At 41.3% G+C, this 16278-nt stretch overlaps 2 protein-coding genes across 5 annotated transcripts in view; one reads left to right on the top strand and one right to left on the bottom strand.

The window, feature by feature from the left end:
- The first annotated feature begins 69 nt into the window (after window positions 1-69).
- STARD5 (StAR related lipid transfer domain containing 5) lies at window positions 70-5353 on the top strand. The gene is made up of 6 exons (XM_068203795.1): window positions 70-234; window positions 479-528; window positions 629-761; window positions 2141-2258; window positions 3266-3359; window positions 3887-5353. Exons 1-6 carry the CDS (start codon window positions 145-147, stop codon window positions 4032-4034), a joined length of 633 nt encoding a protein of 210 aa, XP_068059896.1. The 5' UTR covers window positions 70-144; the 3' UTR covers window positions 4035-5353.
- Window positions 5354-7217: 1864 nt separating this feature from the next.
- The window catches only part of IL16 (interleukin 16), a 30415-nt gene continuing 21354 nt past the window's right edge, over window positions 7218-16278 (bottom strand). For all 4 annotated transcript variants that reach the window (XM_068203784.1, XM_068203785.1, XM_068203786.1 and 1 more), the window contains 9 exons: window positions 15967-16054; window positions 14785-15260; window positions 13109-13247; window positions 10786-11881; window positions 10187-10370; window positions 9867-9968; window positions 8933-9185; window positions 7934-8059; window positions 7218-7684 (listed from right to left, as the gene is read on the bottom strand). In XM_068203784.1, the coding sequence (XP_068059885.1) occupies window positions 7491-7684; window positions 7934-8059; window positions 8933-9185; window positions 9867-9968; window positions 10187-10370; window positions 10786-11881; window positions 13109-13247; window positions 14785-15260; window positions 15967-16054 (2658 nt within the window). In that variant the 3' untranslated portion in view covers window positions 7218-7490. The remainder of the gene's footprint in view (window positions 7685-7933; window positions 8060-8932; window positions 9186-9866; window positions 9969-10186; window positions 10371-10785; window positions 11882-13108; window positions 13248-14784; window positions 15261-15966; window positions 16055-16278) is intronic.

Raw genomic sequence — 16278 nt, 5'->3', positions numbered from 1 at the left:
CGCTGTCCCGTGAGGCGCGGCTAGGCCGGGCCGGGCCGGGCCGGGCCGGCGTCACCCTCAGGTGAGGGGCGGTGCCGCCATCGGCCCAGGGGCGGCGCGGCGCGGGCGCTCAAAGCGGCCCCGCAGCGGCCCCGCCCGCCCGCCATGGACCGCGCGGGGCGCGCTGAGGCGGCGGCCGAGCAGCTGCGGCTCTACCGCCGGGACCCCGACGGCTGGCGGGGCTGCCGCAGCACGGTGGGTCGGGGGCCGGCGGGGCTGCCGCAGCACGGTGGGTCAGGGGCCGGCGGGGCTGCCGCAGCACGGTGGGTCGGGGGCCGGCGGGGCTGCCGCAGCACGCCGGGTCGGGGGCCGGCGGGGCTGCCGCAGCACGGTGGGTCGGGGCCGGCGGGGCTGCCGCAGCACGCCGGGTCGGGCGGCTGCGGCGAGGAGGGGTTGGGAGCCGGCCCGGCGCGGGGACTGAACGCTTCCCGTCCCGCAGAGTGAGGTCGCGGTGTCCTGGAGACCCTCGGCGGAGTTCGCTGGCAATCTGTGAGTACGGCTCGTTCCGGGGCGCGGGGTCCTGCCCGCGGTGCTGCCGGGGCCAGGCAGGGTAGAGCAGCGCCGTTGGGTTTCGTTTCGTCCCCCGCAGGTACAAGGGAGAGGGCATCCTGCCCGCCAGCCCGCAGAATGTCTGGGAGTGCATAAAGCCGGTGGCCGGCGGGCTCAGGACCAAGTGGGACCAAAACGTGAAGGACTTCGAGGTCATCGAAGCCATCAGTGATGTAAGTTCCTTAAAAACTGTTCTGGCGACATTTATGCAGCACTGGGCCTTATGAGACAGCCGATGTTGTGTGCAGGGAGGTAGCAAGTCTTAAACTGTACTGTGTTTCTGGGTGGATCAGCTGAACGACGCTGGGTTAAGAAACCTTTTTTCCTTTGGGTTTTTTCTTGGGTTTTTGTTTTTGTTTTGTTTTTTTTTTCCTTTTATCCTTCTCCATACATTTTTATTAACATAGATATGTGTATGTACAATAGCTTATCATTCTGAAAGGAAAGGAAGATAATTCTTGGCTAAATACTGTGTAGTTAAAATATGCAAATGTATAACATATAAAAATATGTATAACATTAAATATATAACATTAAAGATTCCTGCACTACATTGTTGTTAATGCTGCAAATCAAGCTAAGCATGATTGTTTTTAGCAAGCTCAGTGTGAGGGAAGAGGAGGTTTAGAGAGTACACTGACTTAGCTAAGCAGTGAAGCATTCACGTCATCAGCCATCAATTCAGGCCCCATCTTTCACCATGGCAGCAGTGACGCTGCTCTGCACATCACACCCTGCCTTTAGCTGGCCTCAGCAGCCAGTGCTTTGCATCTGTCATTAAAATGGAGATGCTGCACTCTGAGCAGTCAGATAAGCAGGGCTGTGTGTGAGCAGCAGCTTCTGCTGCCACACTTGGACTAATTCCTTGTTTTTTAAAGCATGTGGGAAAATTAAAAGGGCATTAGATTTAGATCCCCAATCTGAAGTGGTTGTATGTGCTCGGAGGCAGCCAGGTGCAAACACAACCAGTCCCAGGAATGGTTGTGGAAGTTCCAAGAAGTTTATTTTTCTTGGGGGAATCCTGTAGGCATTTAGTATTCACTATAGACAATTTCAGGAATGCTGCAGCCTGCCACTTGAAATTCACAGACTTGCCAGCACCTACCAGTGTGGTAGAAACTCCTTTTTGGGAGCCAGTCAGGGAAGCAGATGGTACCATTAATGTTTGTGCAGTGTAACAAACTGGGTTATCAAGTTGTATCCTGTGTGTACTACACAAAGAAGTTACCTTTGCTACCATCCTAGGGAGGACAAGGGTTTTAACTGCCCTAGGAGCACAGATGTGCCAGATTTGCATTTCAGCATCCCTTGTGGCATCTGTCCCCTCTGAACATGGAAGCAAGGCCTCGTCACTCTGGTATTTTCTTGTCCTTGATTGATCATGGTAGTGCCTTTTGACTGTGCTGATTTACATTTTGTTCAACAAAGGATGTAGAACAACACCTTGACAGAGTTTGGAAAGTATAACTAAAAGAGTGCCAGAAAGTACAGGGATTTTTCTGCTGTACTTTTGAAAACATCAACTGACATAACTCTGTTCTGTGATTTCCAGACTGTCTCTATATGCAGAACCACGACCCCTTCAGCTTGCATGAGGATTATTTCACCGAGGGAGTTTGTGGATGTAGTAGTGATGAAGCAATACGAAGATGGGACGATGCTGTCTGCTGGTGAGGCACTTGTGTTCTGAACAGGTTCATGTTACATTTGGAGATAACCAACAGCTACTGGAAACAGCTATAAAATAAAGCTACCAAAAATAAACATAAAATTAAAATTCAGTAACAAGCTGTTCAGTAGTTGTTTACCTGATCTTGATCAGAAGAGAAAATAGTAACCTCTCTACACTGTTGTTCCTAGAATATATAAATCATCTTAACACTCAATCATAAGACTGGTCTATGCTTTGTTCCCTTGCTATGCTTTTGAGATTGAATAAGTATTTAATGTACTGTTAAATTCTGGGATATTTTGTGTGTGGTTTTTTTTTGTTGTTTTAAGAGTTTACAGAACTTTCAAAAAGGAGTCTCATTTAGTCTAAATCCTGTTTTAACATTTTCTGCACAGGTTTCAGTAAAGCCATTGAATAAAGGTACCACTCCTGTATGTGAAAATAATTGGTTTTATGAAAAAAAAATAGTGCTGATTTTTAAGGGGCTGCTACTGTATAGAAGGATGTTTCTTTGGTTTTTCACTTTCATTCTGTTGTTTAACTGTTACAAGTCTGAGCTTTTATTGCTCAACTGTTCAGGTGTCCCATTTTTCTATCCTGTTCAGAAAAGCCTTATCAGGAATTTATATACTTGCTAGAGTGCAGCTTTTCAGCAGCTAAGTGATGTATCTGTGTGATGTGGATATATTGGAAGCAGCCCAAATGACCTCACACAACATGGGCTTGATGAAACTGTGTCAAATGTCAATGCTTCTTCCTTCAGAGCTCAGTAACAACTGCTTCTAAATCAGCACTTCTTTGATTTCCCTATTCTAAGTCCAGAGTGGTTCCTTCTAATGGTCTTTTCTGACCACTTGTCAGCCCCACACTGAAGAGGTTTTACTGCAGTTCTTTTTAAATACATTTTGAATAGTGAGCTTGCTTCCCATCTGGAGTTTTGCCTACCAAGGACTCTTTCCTGTGTTCTGGAAGAATGACACTTTCCTTCAATGCTTTTTCTTTCAGCCACCAATGTGGAACACCCACTATGTCCTCCTCAACCAAATTTTGTGAGAGGCTTTAATTATCCTTGTGGCTGTTTCTGCATACCTGTTCCAGGGTAAGAAACAACCTGCTTGAATGTTATAAATTCTAAAGCTCTCCTTATCCATTTTGTGGTGTATTTATGTGTATGTGGCCACATGTGACCTGCAACCATTTGTCAATGGTATGTTTCTGCCTTCCCAGTAATCATTATGACTGAGTGCCCTTCTTGTTCTCATTTTTGTGCAACAAATTAGTTTATCTTCATTACTTAGATGATGTCTTCAATGTTACAGAAACTGTTACCATAGTGCAATTCTCCCTGACCTCTTGACAATCAGAAATTCAGCAAAACATACAAGTATGGTCTTAATTTTTGGTAAATGATTATCTGGTTGATTTGCCATAATTTATAGACAGTCATGTAGGTTATTAGGGCCTAGATAAACTTTATTTTGTAGCTACATTCACTGAAATTTGTCTGTTTTGCTTAAAAAAAGAAAAGCTTTTGGAAGTATCTGTTCTAATACAACTAAGAGTCACTGAAAAGTTCCTAATGCTCTTAAACCACTGTCTATAAAATCACTTTCATTGTCTTTGCAGGGAGCCAGACAGGACCGAGCTCCTCACTTTCTTTCAGACAGATCTTGGTGGCTATCTTCCCCAGACAGTGGTGGATTCCTTTTTTCCATCTAGCATATCTGGATTTTACAGCAACCTGACCAAAGCTCTTAAGGCATTAAAAGCATGATAGGATGAGCTGCTGACATCACCAGCTGAGGGTAGGAAACAACCTGTCAGCTCAACAAAATACAAAGTTGGTCTCAGGGCTTTTCTATCTGCTAAGATAGAAAAAAAGATGACGTGAAACAACGAACTGAGTACAATACATTTTTAAAACAGCATTTTCTGTCTGACTCCATGCAGAACAATTAATTCTTATGTAATATGAAAATCTTCACTTTAATGATTAGAAAAATACCACACCCAAGGCTGGAAGAATCCTGGAGGCAGCGGTGGTAACCACAGGGAGGAGACAGATAGATCTGTTCATGCCCATTCTTTGTCAGTGTCTGTGTGGTGAAGCATTGCTAAAATCCACTTAGCACCACAGCCAGGTGCAGGTCAGCTCTGTTTGGTCTCTGAATCTCCCTGTAGATTCCTGTGGAAAAATGTTTCTCCCCCAAAAGATGTATCCCTCCTGCTGCCAGCACTCCTAGAGCTGCTAGGATGCCTCAGTGAGTCCAGCCAGCACATTGTGAAAGCCAGAACAAATGGGATTATGTAGAGGATTTCACTTGTTTGTTCCAACAGACATCAATACTGATGGTAAATATGCCGTAAGTGCTTTTTTTTTCAAGTCGAGGTCCAGCAGTGCTAATCAATGCACAGGTGTGTGGGCTGGCAGACACTCGCCCTTTCCCCTCTCTGGTACCAAAACCAGTGGTTTCAGAGTGTCATGACACAAACTGAACCAACATAGAGGCAATAAAATAAGAAGATTAAGCACTTTACTTGCCATTTTTTAAAAGGCATATGAAATGACCATTTTGAACTGTATTTGAATGTTTTTTTGGTTTCCTGTGGGGAGAGGTTTTAACGGGTAAATAATCTTTTCATTAGCTTTGCCTTGACAGGGATAAGGACGATGCTTTTTTCTAAGACTGGTTTGCCTCCCAACATTACATTGGGAAATCAGCACCTGGTTTTGTGTGCCAAAGTGTGTCCATTTTAAGAGATGTCTGTGGTGCTGGTTGCTGCAGGAATGTCAGACATTACTATGGATTATAATTACAAAAGTAAAAATAATTGGTGAGTGAGGAAGTTAAATGCAGGTTGTGATTTTACTGTGGTGACTCAATTATTTAACAAGGTTTATATGCTCTGCTTTCTGCCCCTGTATTTTTTTATATTTGGTATAGGGCATGGACTTGCACAATAAGTTTCCCACTGTAAACCTCACCCTATGGACTAGTTTTTCAAGGAAACAGTTTTTAGTCCAGTTTCCTTTGTATACAAAGATGTAAAAACCTGTGTGAGTGTGGTGAAATAAATATTTTTTGTGCTACATCTTTCTGGTTTTCCTGAATCATCCTTTGAAATGGTTCCTCATACACCTGTTCTACCATCAGGGAAGCCAAACAGCTGCTTAGACCTCCAGCATCTCTCTGAATTTAACGCAAAGAGAGGGGAAAAGGGGACATCCCTGATGATGCCTACTACCTAGGGAAGAGGTGTTTTAGTGAGAACACTTATCCTCAAGGTTCTCTGCCCTTTGTTGGTCTTTATTTCCAATTGCTGCTTTCTATACTTAGGAGGAATAACAAGTTCACTGAGAAATGATGTGGGCCTTGATACTACAGAGGCTTATACATATTTTTGTAAGTGTACTGAAGTTTTTAGGCATGAATTATAATATCTTTGCAAGTCTTGCCAGGATTATCTTGCATTTAATTAGCAGAAAGTTCAAGAAGCGCAGCTGAGATCGCTGCTCAGTATTTTTGCAAGTAATGCAAATTATTTTTGCAGATAATACGGCTTCCTATTACCTATTTATATTTTTTTTATTGCTTTGAGCAAGAAGGCGGTGAGACACTTCATGGAATAACTTAAGAACCCCTTTTCTAAGGGCTCCAGAAATTAGGGGTCCTTCATATTCAGACTTCTGCCCTTCCAAATTGGAGTTGGAAATGTTTTGGCAAAGACTTTTATTTGGATACTAGTATAAAAAAAAGTATAAGAAGATTTGCTCTCACATTTTTCTCTTACTTTGGTTGCTACTCAACTAATAACATTTTTGGTGTGAGATGTTATTTTTTGGGAAAGAGAGCTTAGCTGAGTAAGTGTTTGGAAGTGTGGAGACAGATGGTTTGTCAAGAATCTTCTTTCAAGGATTAATTTACAGTTGCCTTGTGAGAAAAGGCCACAGCAAGTTCAATGCCTGGATTTAATTAATAACTTCTTCTGCCTATACTCCATCTCTTTCTCTTAAAAGGTTTTGAGGCATTTTGAGGCTGCTTTTGAGACATTGTCTTAAGTATATGGAAAACAGCCCTGAGCTCCTTTACTTCTTCCTGGTGAAATTAGGTAACTGAAGAAGGGTACACAAAATTCCCATCTCCAGGAAGGTGAGCAGCCAAGGATAATAACCAGATCAGCCATCTGGCTTTCAGGGAGTCACTTCTTCCACCCTGCCCTTGCATCTCTCTCTCCCTTTTTTGAAGCAGGTCAGAGAAGAAAATGTGGGTGTATGAGACACCATCTTGCGGTAGGTACCTGTGCTGCTGGTAGAATTCCATGCAGTGCATATAGGAAGCAGTGTTTGAAGCATAGATTTGTCTCCCAAGTTATTTAGCCTTTCCAGAATAAACATTTCAGTTCAGAAGTACTTGGATTCACAATTACTCTCGCTGGTACTTACCCTTGCAAAATTAACACAGACATTTAAAAGAAAAAAGTGATGTTAGAAAGTAAGATTTTGTTTTGAATGGCCTTGTTATTCTCCTGCTGTAGTCCTCTTGAGACCTCTGGCCAGAGGAAGGCTAGGAAAACTTCCACTACATTACACTCAGCTTCCTGCCTGGCCCTGAGAACTCCTTTCCACCCTGTGTTTGCCTGCTGCAGTTGAGATGGCTCTGTCAGCTGCTAGTAGAAAGTCACTTTTACAGGTTTTGGCTGTCTTGAATGTTCTGTGTTTTTAATAGGAAAGCTGGAATTTTCTAGGGAATGTTGTTTTGACACACAAAACTGCAACTTTCCTTTCTCTGCCATACCCATTCTCTAAGGCAGTGTTTAGTTGTAGGCTCATAGACACATTTCTTGTTGCTGGGAAAGGAAGGTAGGGAACAGGACTTGGAGAGCAGCACTGAAAATTTAGCACAGGATCTGCTTGTGATACTTGTTAAGTTAATAGCTTAAAATAGGAGAGTACTACAGCTGTCATGTATTTTATTACAACCATTATATTATTAACAAAGCCATTGTTTTATAATTATACACTTTTTGACATCTGTTTCTGAAGATTGAAATAAGAATCATGCCCATTTCCTGCACGCTTTAGTTAATCCCAGACAGATTTCTCTGTAACTGGCAGTAAGATCCAGTGTACTCCTCGTGAGTGCTTTCTGAGTATCTTGCTGTGCCAGCCAAGTGCCTGCAAGTAATGAAATCGTTTGTTTGAATTTTGGCAGTAGTCTAATCCCTCCTCTTACAAAGTTTTGGATGACTTGCTGGTAACAGAGCTGCCATTCTTCCTCTTGATGATGGCTGTGATGGGCCCATCAGGTAATGCCTTGATTACATTCCATGCCTCAAAACGAGTGAGTCCTTGCATGGTAGTTGTGTGCACTTGTAGGAGCTCATCGCCAGGCTGAACTGGGCTGCTCTGTTCCAGTGCAGTCCCTGGGGACAGAAAATGAATTTCCTTTAATTCTTTCTGTGGAGGAAACTTTAATGGATCTTTTTCACTTACTAGTGAATGGATCACCAGCATGTTTGCTGTAAACCACCTGGTCCCAGCAGGCAACAAATTACTGGCACTGAACAATATAATGCTGCATTTGTAAAAATAACATTCCATAGTTATAAATCAGCAGTCAGTTATGAGCCCCACAGGTCAGCCTGAGTTGGGAACATGTTAAGTGTGTTTACCTTTAAATATCCTGTTGATGATGATGGGTTTATCTCCCTGAATAGAGCCTTTCCCTCCTTCCAGACTGAATCCTAAACCAGCAGATGTTTTTTCTAGAGTTACAGTACAGATTGTATCTCCAGTGGCTGGAAACAAATGGAAAGTTACCACATGGACGGCACACAGTCTAAAAAGCTCAAACATCTGTTACAAAAAATTAACTTTTGGATTGTTTGTAAAAGTCCTATAAACTGCCAAATGAAAGAGAAAACTAAAGCTTTTAATTTCTCATTTTGTCATTTTAAGGCACTCTGGGAAGCTCGGGAAAGAAAGTTATGTTTGAATTAATGGGAGAATGGAAATGTATGACATTTACTGGAATTATAAAAATCTGTTAAATGAACAAAACCTAAGGGATATATTCAACTTCATATTAGTTATGAAGTTGTTATTGACTACAAAGCTGCTAATTTGCAGTATGGAAATAAAGCTACAGATCTCCAGATCATGCTTTAGGAAAAAACAAAACCAAATCAAAACACAAAACTATTCTGAAAGTGAAATATTCTGCAAAACTCTGGCCTTGCTGTGTTTCAGATGTAGCCACCTGCTATATCAAACAATAGTGTATTGTTTGTTCAAACTGAAATTCTCTTTCATTGAGAACAAGTCTTGTAACAATATTAGAATAAAGAATCACTGTTCACTGAGTTGTCATTATACCTTCAATTAGATGGTGTGCTACAATAGCCATCTTTGTACATCTACAGAAATCCACATAGAAAATCATGCTTGGGTTTTTTAAGGTGTTCTTTTATTTTAGAAATCCATTAATTCTTTCCAATAAAGTTATTTTATATATTTCAATATCTATTTCAGGAATATTTTATTAACTGTGCTGTCTTTAATCAGGGTTCACAGATTTATGCAGCTACTGATAGTTTTATGAACACCTTGATTTCAGGTGATGAGTAAACACTTATCAAGTGGGGGCTGTAAGATAATGCCACTAAACTTACCAGACTCTTGTGAGGCATCACTTGCTACTGATGATGTACTAGAGTTGATTGAAACGTTGAGATTTTTTTCTCCATCTTTGGATTTCCTGGTGACAACAACAGCTTGTCTGGCTTGCCGGGCCTGTCGCATGATTGCTGAGGCATCACTGTGAGTCGCACCTTTCAGAGACTTCCCATTAATGGAGAGTACTTCATCTCCTTTCTGAATAGTTCCTTCCTGACAGGCCAGTCCATTGGGAAATACTTTGTGAACCTATTGAAGAGCCCAGCCACCACACACACACAAGGGAAGAGGGAAAAAGGACATCACTAAATCCCTTAGTTAACACTTTACTCCATGTGCATTCTTTATTCTTTGCCAGAAATAAGTTGCTTCTATCACATTTCAGGACAGAGAATGAATAAATTTGCACAGAGAAGTTTTCCTGTGCACATCCCTCCTCAAGCAACCAGGAGAGCAGTTTGGCTCTGGTACCAGATGGCTAAAGCCATGCTACCTGTGCTATGTACCTTGCATATTCTACTTCCTGACCCTCTTGCTGCTCGTGAGAGGAAGGTGTAACACTTATCTCTAACTTCCAGACCCCTGACATGTTTTCACCCATCCCGTTCCTCCAGACCATCCTGCGTGGTCTTCTATAAGCACGTGAGTAAGGTGTTGGTTATTTCCTGCTGAGGGCTGTGTGTTCTGCCTCAGCTTTCAGAGCTGTTAGGGAGGAGGTGCCCAAGCAAGCAGGACACTGCAACCAGACACCTGGAGAGGCAGCTCTGTGCAGAAGGAACCTGTTTTCACCCACTATGATCCTTCCAACCCTATCAATACAGCTGCCTGCTTTGATTATCTAAAAGCCAAAAACTGTAGTAGAAAACCAGTAAGGTACATTATTTTTAGATGGAGAGTTGATTTGAGAGTATTTTTTAAGATGCTACTTACTGTTACCACTTTGTTTTCTAGATCAATGCCCCCTGCCAGGCTGAATCCAAGTCCAGTATCATCTTCTTTATGCAAAACTGTAACATGAATATCATCAAGTTCCTAGGCAGAGAAAAGAATAAAGTCAAGAACTTCCCAGAAGATATGTCACAATGATTGGAAAGTCTGTTGTGCATTTTTTAATGAGACTTAGTGGCATAAGCATAACATTAAGTTTCAAAGTTTACCAGACAAATTCACTCTACAGCTTTCTGAAAATCATGCACAAAAAAAACAAAACAAAACAAAACAAAAAAAAACCCAAAAAACAACAGGTTTACCTTTAAGGTTTCTTCGTCTAGAGCTTTGACTTCCTCTATAAGCTTTGCCAGCTCTTCAGGGGAAAGCAGAGAGATGACTGACTGCCCCAACACACCGGATGCTTGAGGTGAGTCCTGTTCCTGTTTGTCTTCCTTCTTCCCTTTGTCTGCCAGGCTCGCCGTGTATTCTCTCAGCTCTGAGAGGCTGTCCCATTGTGACAAGAACAAAAAAGAAACATTGAGCTATGAGAGAACATACCCACTAAAAGGCAGTTTTGGAGCAAGTTCACTTAAAGGAAGTAGAATTCATTGCATAAAAGAATAAGAATAATTTAATGGCCTCAGGCAAAGGCACTTAAATGTGCTTTATCATCGAGATACTAGAAATAATGCTCCTCAAATAGGAGGATGTTTGAAATGTGCATGTACAGATATAATACAAATTAAAACCAAAATTAACAGTCATGAGTCATTTAACGTTTGTGCTCTAAAATGTTCTTAACTTCGTCTGTGCTTTACTTCTGTGTGCTGCTACCTTAGAACTTTAATCTGTCAGTGAATCAGTGCAGCTGCTCACCAATGCTGATGTGTAAATCTGAGCTTTAAATATGGTATCTTACTTTAGTGAAAACCCAGTGTCCAGGCGATGGTTCTCACTCGCAAGTGAGGTGGAAGCCCCATCCTCCTCCATGGAGTACTGAGACACTGTGTCCAGAGTTTCCCATGCACTGTTTCCAGAAGAGGCTGGGGACTGAGGAAGGCAAAGCAATGATTTCATTAAAGCAGATGACACCTGGCTGCTGATGGAATAGATTTTGCTACACTTCTCATCATAGGGCTTCATTATCTCACAAGCCTGGGCAGCAGTGAGAGGGAAGCTTCGTGACCTTAGGCTGTGCGCTTTCGCTACGGACACAAGATGGGAGTTAACGGCTCCTGGAGTTAAGAGACTCGATGAATGTTCAGTGCTGGCATTGCTGCTTTTCTCTGAGCTGGTTTTCTCTGGTCTGGAAATACTCTCCCTGCGAGAGGAAGATCTATCCAGGCTTTTTGTAGCCATGGCCACGGGTGGCTGTTGGTGGCTGTTTCCACTATGTGGGAGGAGGGGGTGGTTTGAACAGGCTGGAGCTGCCTCTGCCCCAGCTGCAGGGCGAGAAGGTTCTTTCTGCACCGATGGTTTTAGGCTCAACCTTCTGGGGTTTTTTTCAGGTGACTGTGGAGCACTCAAGGATTCAAATGAGCTTATTCTTTGTTTTATTGATGATCCTCCAGGAGACACACGAGATAAGCTGGATTGCAGTTTTTTGCTGGAAATACTGTCATGGTTGGGAGGACTTTGATCTGCCTGTGGTTTTAGATCTGAATTTGCTTTCCTCAATCCTTTCAGACTTTGGCGGAACCAGGTGGGCTTTGGTGCAACAGGTGGACCCTTTTTCACATTGTCATTTTCATCTGATTTTAGCACTTTGGAACCAACTAATTCAGATTCTGATTTCTTCAGAACTGTCTCTGAGCTGCTTCGATTTTGAGTCTCTTTTTTTTTGTCTATGCCAGGTTGCAAATCTAAGTGGACGTTGTTTTCAGTCATGGTAGGATTAAATAAGCTTTTTATGCAGTCAGAAATTTTAACCCAGGGGTCTTCTGTTGTATCAAGACTATAATCTACCCGTGCTTGTCTTTTAAGTACAGGCTTTTGTATTGATGAAAGTGGAGTCCCTGTAATAGAGAGACATTGATTATAAACAACCATCCATCTATTTCTCCATTCCTTCTCGCTGCATCATTAATTCAATAACCTTGAATTTCATTCAAGCCTCTGATAATTTTTTTTGAAATTTCTAAAAAGTTTAAATTTTTAAAAATTCATAATTCTTGATCCATAAGTTCTGAATCCAGACACTGAAAGTAACTGAAAAACAAGGCTCTCACACACTTAAATACAAGATTGCTTTTTTAGAGGGTTTACAAATAATTATGGGGTGCTGAAATCTTGATACAGGCTGCAACAACTAAAATAGAAAGTTAAAATTGCAATGTTGTTTGCAGCCTAGAGAAAAAGCTTGTGTTACAGTAAATTATTTTAAAAAACATTTATTTTCTACATTTATAACTATATCCTACTCTAAAAAGATTTTCATAGTTAGATCTTCTACATTTATGCTTCCTCAAATTTCCTCAGGCATTTCCAGTTGATTTTTCTGATACGTAAAAACTTGATTTTAATATGGGAGTATTTTTTACTTCAGAGAGCAATTAAGCATTTTAATGTTAGATATGGTGGAGCAAACTTCTGTTTGTGCAGCTGCACAGGTACTGTTTTCTGCTTCAGCATGAACTGTTTTAAGGCAACATTTTTACCTTTTTTAATGATCTGAGCCATAACTTACAGAATTACACAAGCTTGTATGTTGTAAGAGAGCTCTTGAGATTGTCTTGTTCCCTTAACACTAAATTTCCTTAATTCTAACTAGCACAGCAGAAAAGTAACTTATCAGTGGTTTGTACCATTGCAACACTAGGATCTTGAAATTGTGCATAAAAATATCCTTTAGAAATCCTAAAACTAAGTGTTAATATGAGATATTCAGTATAACTAAGCAGTTTCATCTGAAGCAATACAGAAACACTGTACCTGTCCATTAATATTTTTTACAATAAATCATCTCTTATGCTGCTTTTGATCTACTTTCTTTTTACAAAGATTAATCAATATATTTTTTAAATTACAATAAATCATCTCTTATGCTTATTTTGATCTACTTTCCCTTTCTTTACAGATTAATCAATAATTTGAAATTTCATCTGTTCATCCCAAAATTTAGAGATATGGTTTGAAGACTACATTTAAAGAGAAAGTGAAGTCAGCTCAATACCCATTTTGGAATCCAAACTAAATACTATATATTTAGCTGGGGGGGAAAAAGTACATGGAATTGAACATACCTGATTTTTCTTTTCTTTCTTGATCTCTGCCCACTGGAGCAGCAGCTGTGTGTTCCTTATCATATGCAGTAGCAGAAGTGTTGAAGACACTGTGGGTTACATCGGTTTGATGTCCTTCTAGCATTGCTTCTCCAACTTCCTGCTGAACAAACAGGAAAGAGAAGTGTGTCAGAATGCAATTATGCAAACCACACTATATATGAATCTGAAACAATATATGAATCTGGAAAAAACCAGAAACCTCATTTAAAATTGTGGTATGCAGGCCTCAGACTGACTAATACAAAATTTCTGACGAATAAAGTTTAAAAAAAATGTAAAAGCACTAATAAAACCTTCTCTTAATGATCTGAAATACATTCTGACAAGAAACTTTCTCTCCTGGGTATATACAGATATACAGACTGTCTTAATAGAGGAAGTTGTCTTCCTGAACAGACCTTGATTTTTCATGGAATTTATTGATCTTAAGATTTAGGTTTTTCTCACTGTCATTTAGAATGACTAAGTACAAAGAATAAGAAGTTGCAGGGAGTGGTAAGTTCAACAAATACTTATTGCCCTTAATTTTACTTCTGAAAGTTGATTTTTTAGCAGTGGTTTCTACTTAGGGATGGTAAAAATGACCTTACCTCAGATGCTTAACTTAAATTTTCTTGGATATTAGGATTACATGTGGACTTCAGTTTTCTCTATGTAATTTGTATTGATCTTTGCAGCTTGGGAACTGGTTGGAGGGGAGGGGTTGTGTTTTTTTGTGTTTGGTTTGGTTATTTGTTGTTTTGTTTTAGTTTTTTTCTGTGTTTTGGGTTTTTTTATTTTTCCTTTGCATTGCATTGAGAACAGTTCATTTCTACTGCCATATTACTAAACCTGAGGAAAAGAAGTTTCGGTTTTAAACAAACCACAATTTTGTTTCAACATGCAGATCTCACAATCCTTCACGCTCATGCAAAAGTGAAACACTCTCTGTTGTCCTAGATAAGAGAGGGAACTGAAATTTAGTAATGTACAAATGTACACCGTGTTCAAATACTGTAGCTCATCAACAAAGATGTATGTGCACCACAATTTAAATGGTTTTATTTAATACCTCCTGGTCTCAAGACATATATCTGAGTGCAAGATTCCCTGCTGCACACAATGTTAGTGCTTTCTTCCAATAAAAACCACTACTGAAACAAAGAAATTATTGTTTCATGACTAATTCATAAATGATATGACTTTGTGACACAGGTGGGGTGAGCCACACCAAGCTGGCATCAGAGGCTGTGTAGACCCCTCCAGTCCTAGCCTAGGGCATAACCCTGGAACCAGAGCATGCCTGATGGCACACGCTTGTGAGGAAAGGCAGGGACTCAGATTTGTTCTTGCAGCTGCTCTCACTGGGATTTTAGCTCAGATACTTTAGTATGGAAGATTTTCTTCAGACAATTCTCTGCCTTCTGACCTTACTTTGAACATAACATCTTGTGCTAAACTGGCTTCACTAAGACACACACCTTATTTTCAAAACAGAAGAGCCTCATCTTCTTCCCCCAATTCTCATGTGTATATACATTTTCTCTTTCTTTCCTACCCTTCTTCCTGTTGCCATGCAAAGCCACTTTGCCTTCCTCCTTCCCCTGCCTCACAAATATGCAGACACAAGAAAAATGTTGTAAATTTTACTTTACCTGCACACTTGCAGAAGGTGAGGCAGCCACTTCTGATACAAGCTTTTCTTTCCTGTCTGCATTACCCTGATCATCACACATGCAGTCCTGCTTGAAGTATTTCCTTGGTGGAGGTTTGGGCTTTGATGATTTAGGTTTTCGAACAAGGATCTCTGATGACTTCTTAGTGTTTTGCAAGGCTCGACCACCTTCACTACAGGTGGGAGGAGAATTTCTCCCTGTATTATTGGCAGAGAATGAGTACAGCAGCCCAGGCTGCTGGGTGATTGGTACATCCACACTGTGTACTCTTGCTTTCAGGTCCGTGAGCTCGTGCACAGCAGCAGTGGCACAGGAGGCCCGGGGGTTGTAGCTGCTGTCGCTGCTGGAGCGGGTCATGAGCCGCTGTGCCCTGCGGCTGCAGCAGCCCACGCTCCTGTCCATGTGCTTCTCGCAGGGCTGCCTCCCGTGCCAGCTCATTTCCAGCCTCTTAACACCTGTACCGGGAACAGGGTCAAAATGTCTGTTCAGTACATGCAAAGCGCTCGCTTCTAAGAATCAGCTGGTGAAATCTGCAGCTAAATATCATCCTCAGTGGATGCAAAGGTGTCATTTATGCATTGAAGGCTTGTAGGGTCAAGAGTCAACAGCCAGGTTCCCGAGCAACCAAATAGCATTTTCCTTATATATGTCAGCACTATAGTTTTACTGATGATGACTGTTACCTATTGGTTCTTTAGAAGACACTCAAAGGAGTATCATTACTGGGAGAGGATGTCATACCTGAGCTGGGCAAATAGCTCCAGCCATGACTGCATTTCCTCACAAGAAAAGGAATTAACAAGGTTTACCCCTAGGACATCACCTTCATAGTTCCTTGTTGTCATAGTCCTGTCACCTACAGACAGTGGTTTGAAAAGCTCTAAGCAGAGCTTGTGAATTGGAGAGGATGAGCAACTCTAAGAGGAAGTTTGCACAAAAATTTTTGTTGATAATCAGACAGTCTTGCTCTGTTCTCATTACCCTGGTAACATATCATTGGAGACATGTTAGGAGGGCTGTCCTGTGAGGTTTCCTCCTCTTTCTTTCTTTCTGCTCTGGGTTACTTGACTGTTTTCAAGGATTCTAATACAGCATGTACTCATCCTCAACATCTTTTAAGTCAAAATTACCATGTCTCAGTGAATGCATTTATTCCCTTACCTTCGGTACCCCACTGGTGTCTCTCCTTTCCAAATCTGCTGCTTTCCACAGCTTGTGCAACAGCTTCTTTTAGCTGTTGCTCAGACACCTAGGAAATATCATGCCATTTTACTCTCATGAGCTGAGTTTATTGCACACCATTATATTTGTATATTTCCCAGTATATATGAAGTATATCTATGGATGTGCTCTATTTAGTGGCTGTTTAGGTAAAATGGGACCTTTCAAAGACAAACATTCTTTTGCAGATTTCCCTAGAAGTGGAGTCCTGGATTTACTAGTATAAGGTAACTCAATACAGCATGCTTTATG

The sequence above is a fragment of the Anomalospiza imberbis genome, chromosome 13, assembly GCF_031753505.1.
Source record: "Anomalospiza imberbis isolate Cuckoo-Finch-1a 21T00152 chromosome 13, ASM3175350v1, whole genome shotgun sequence".
Classification (NCBI taxonomy): Eukaryota; Metazoa; Chordata; class Aves; order Passeriformes; family Viduidae; genus Anomalospiza; species Anomalospiza imberbis.
Note: the sequence above shows the minus strand (reverse complement) of the source record. Positions and strands in the feature narration are given on the sequence as shown.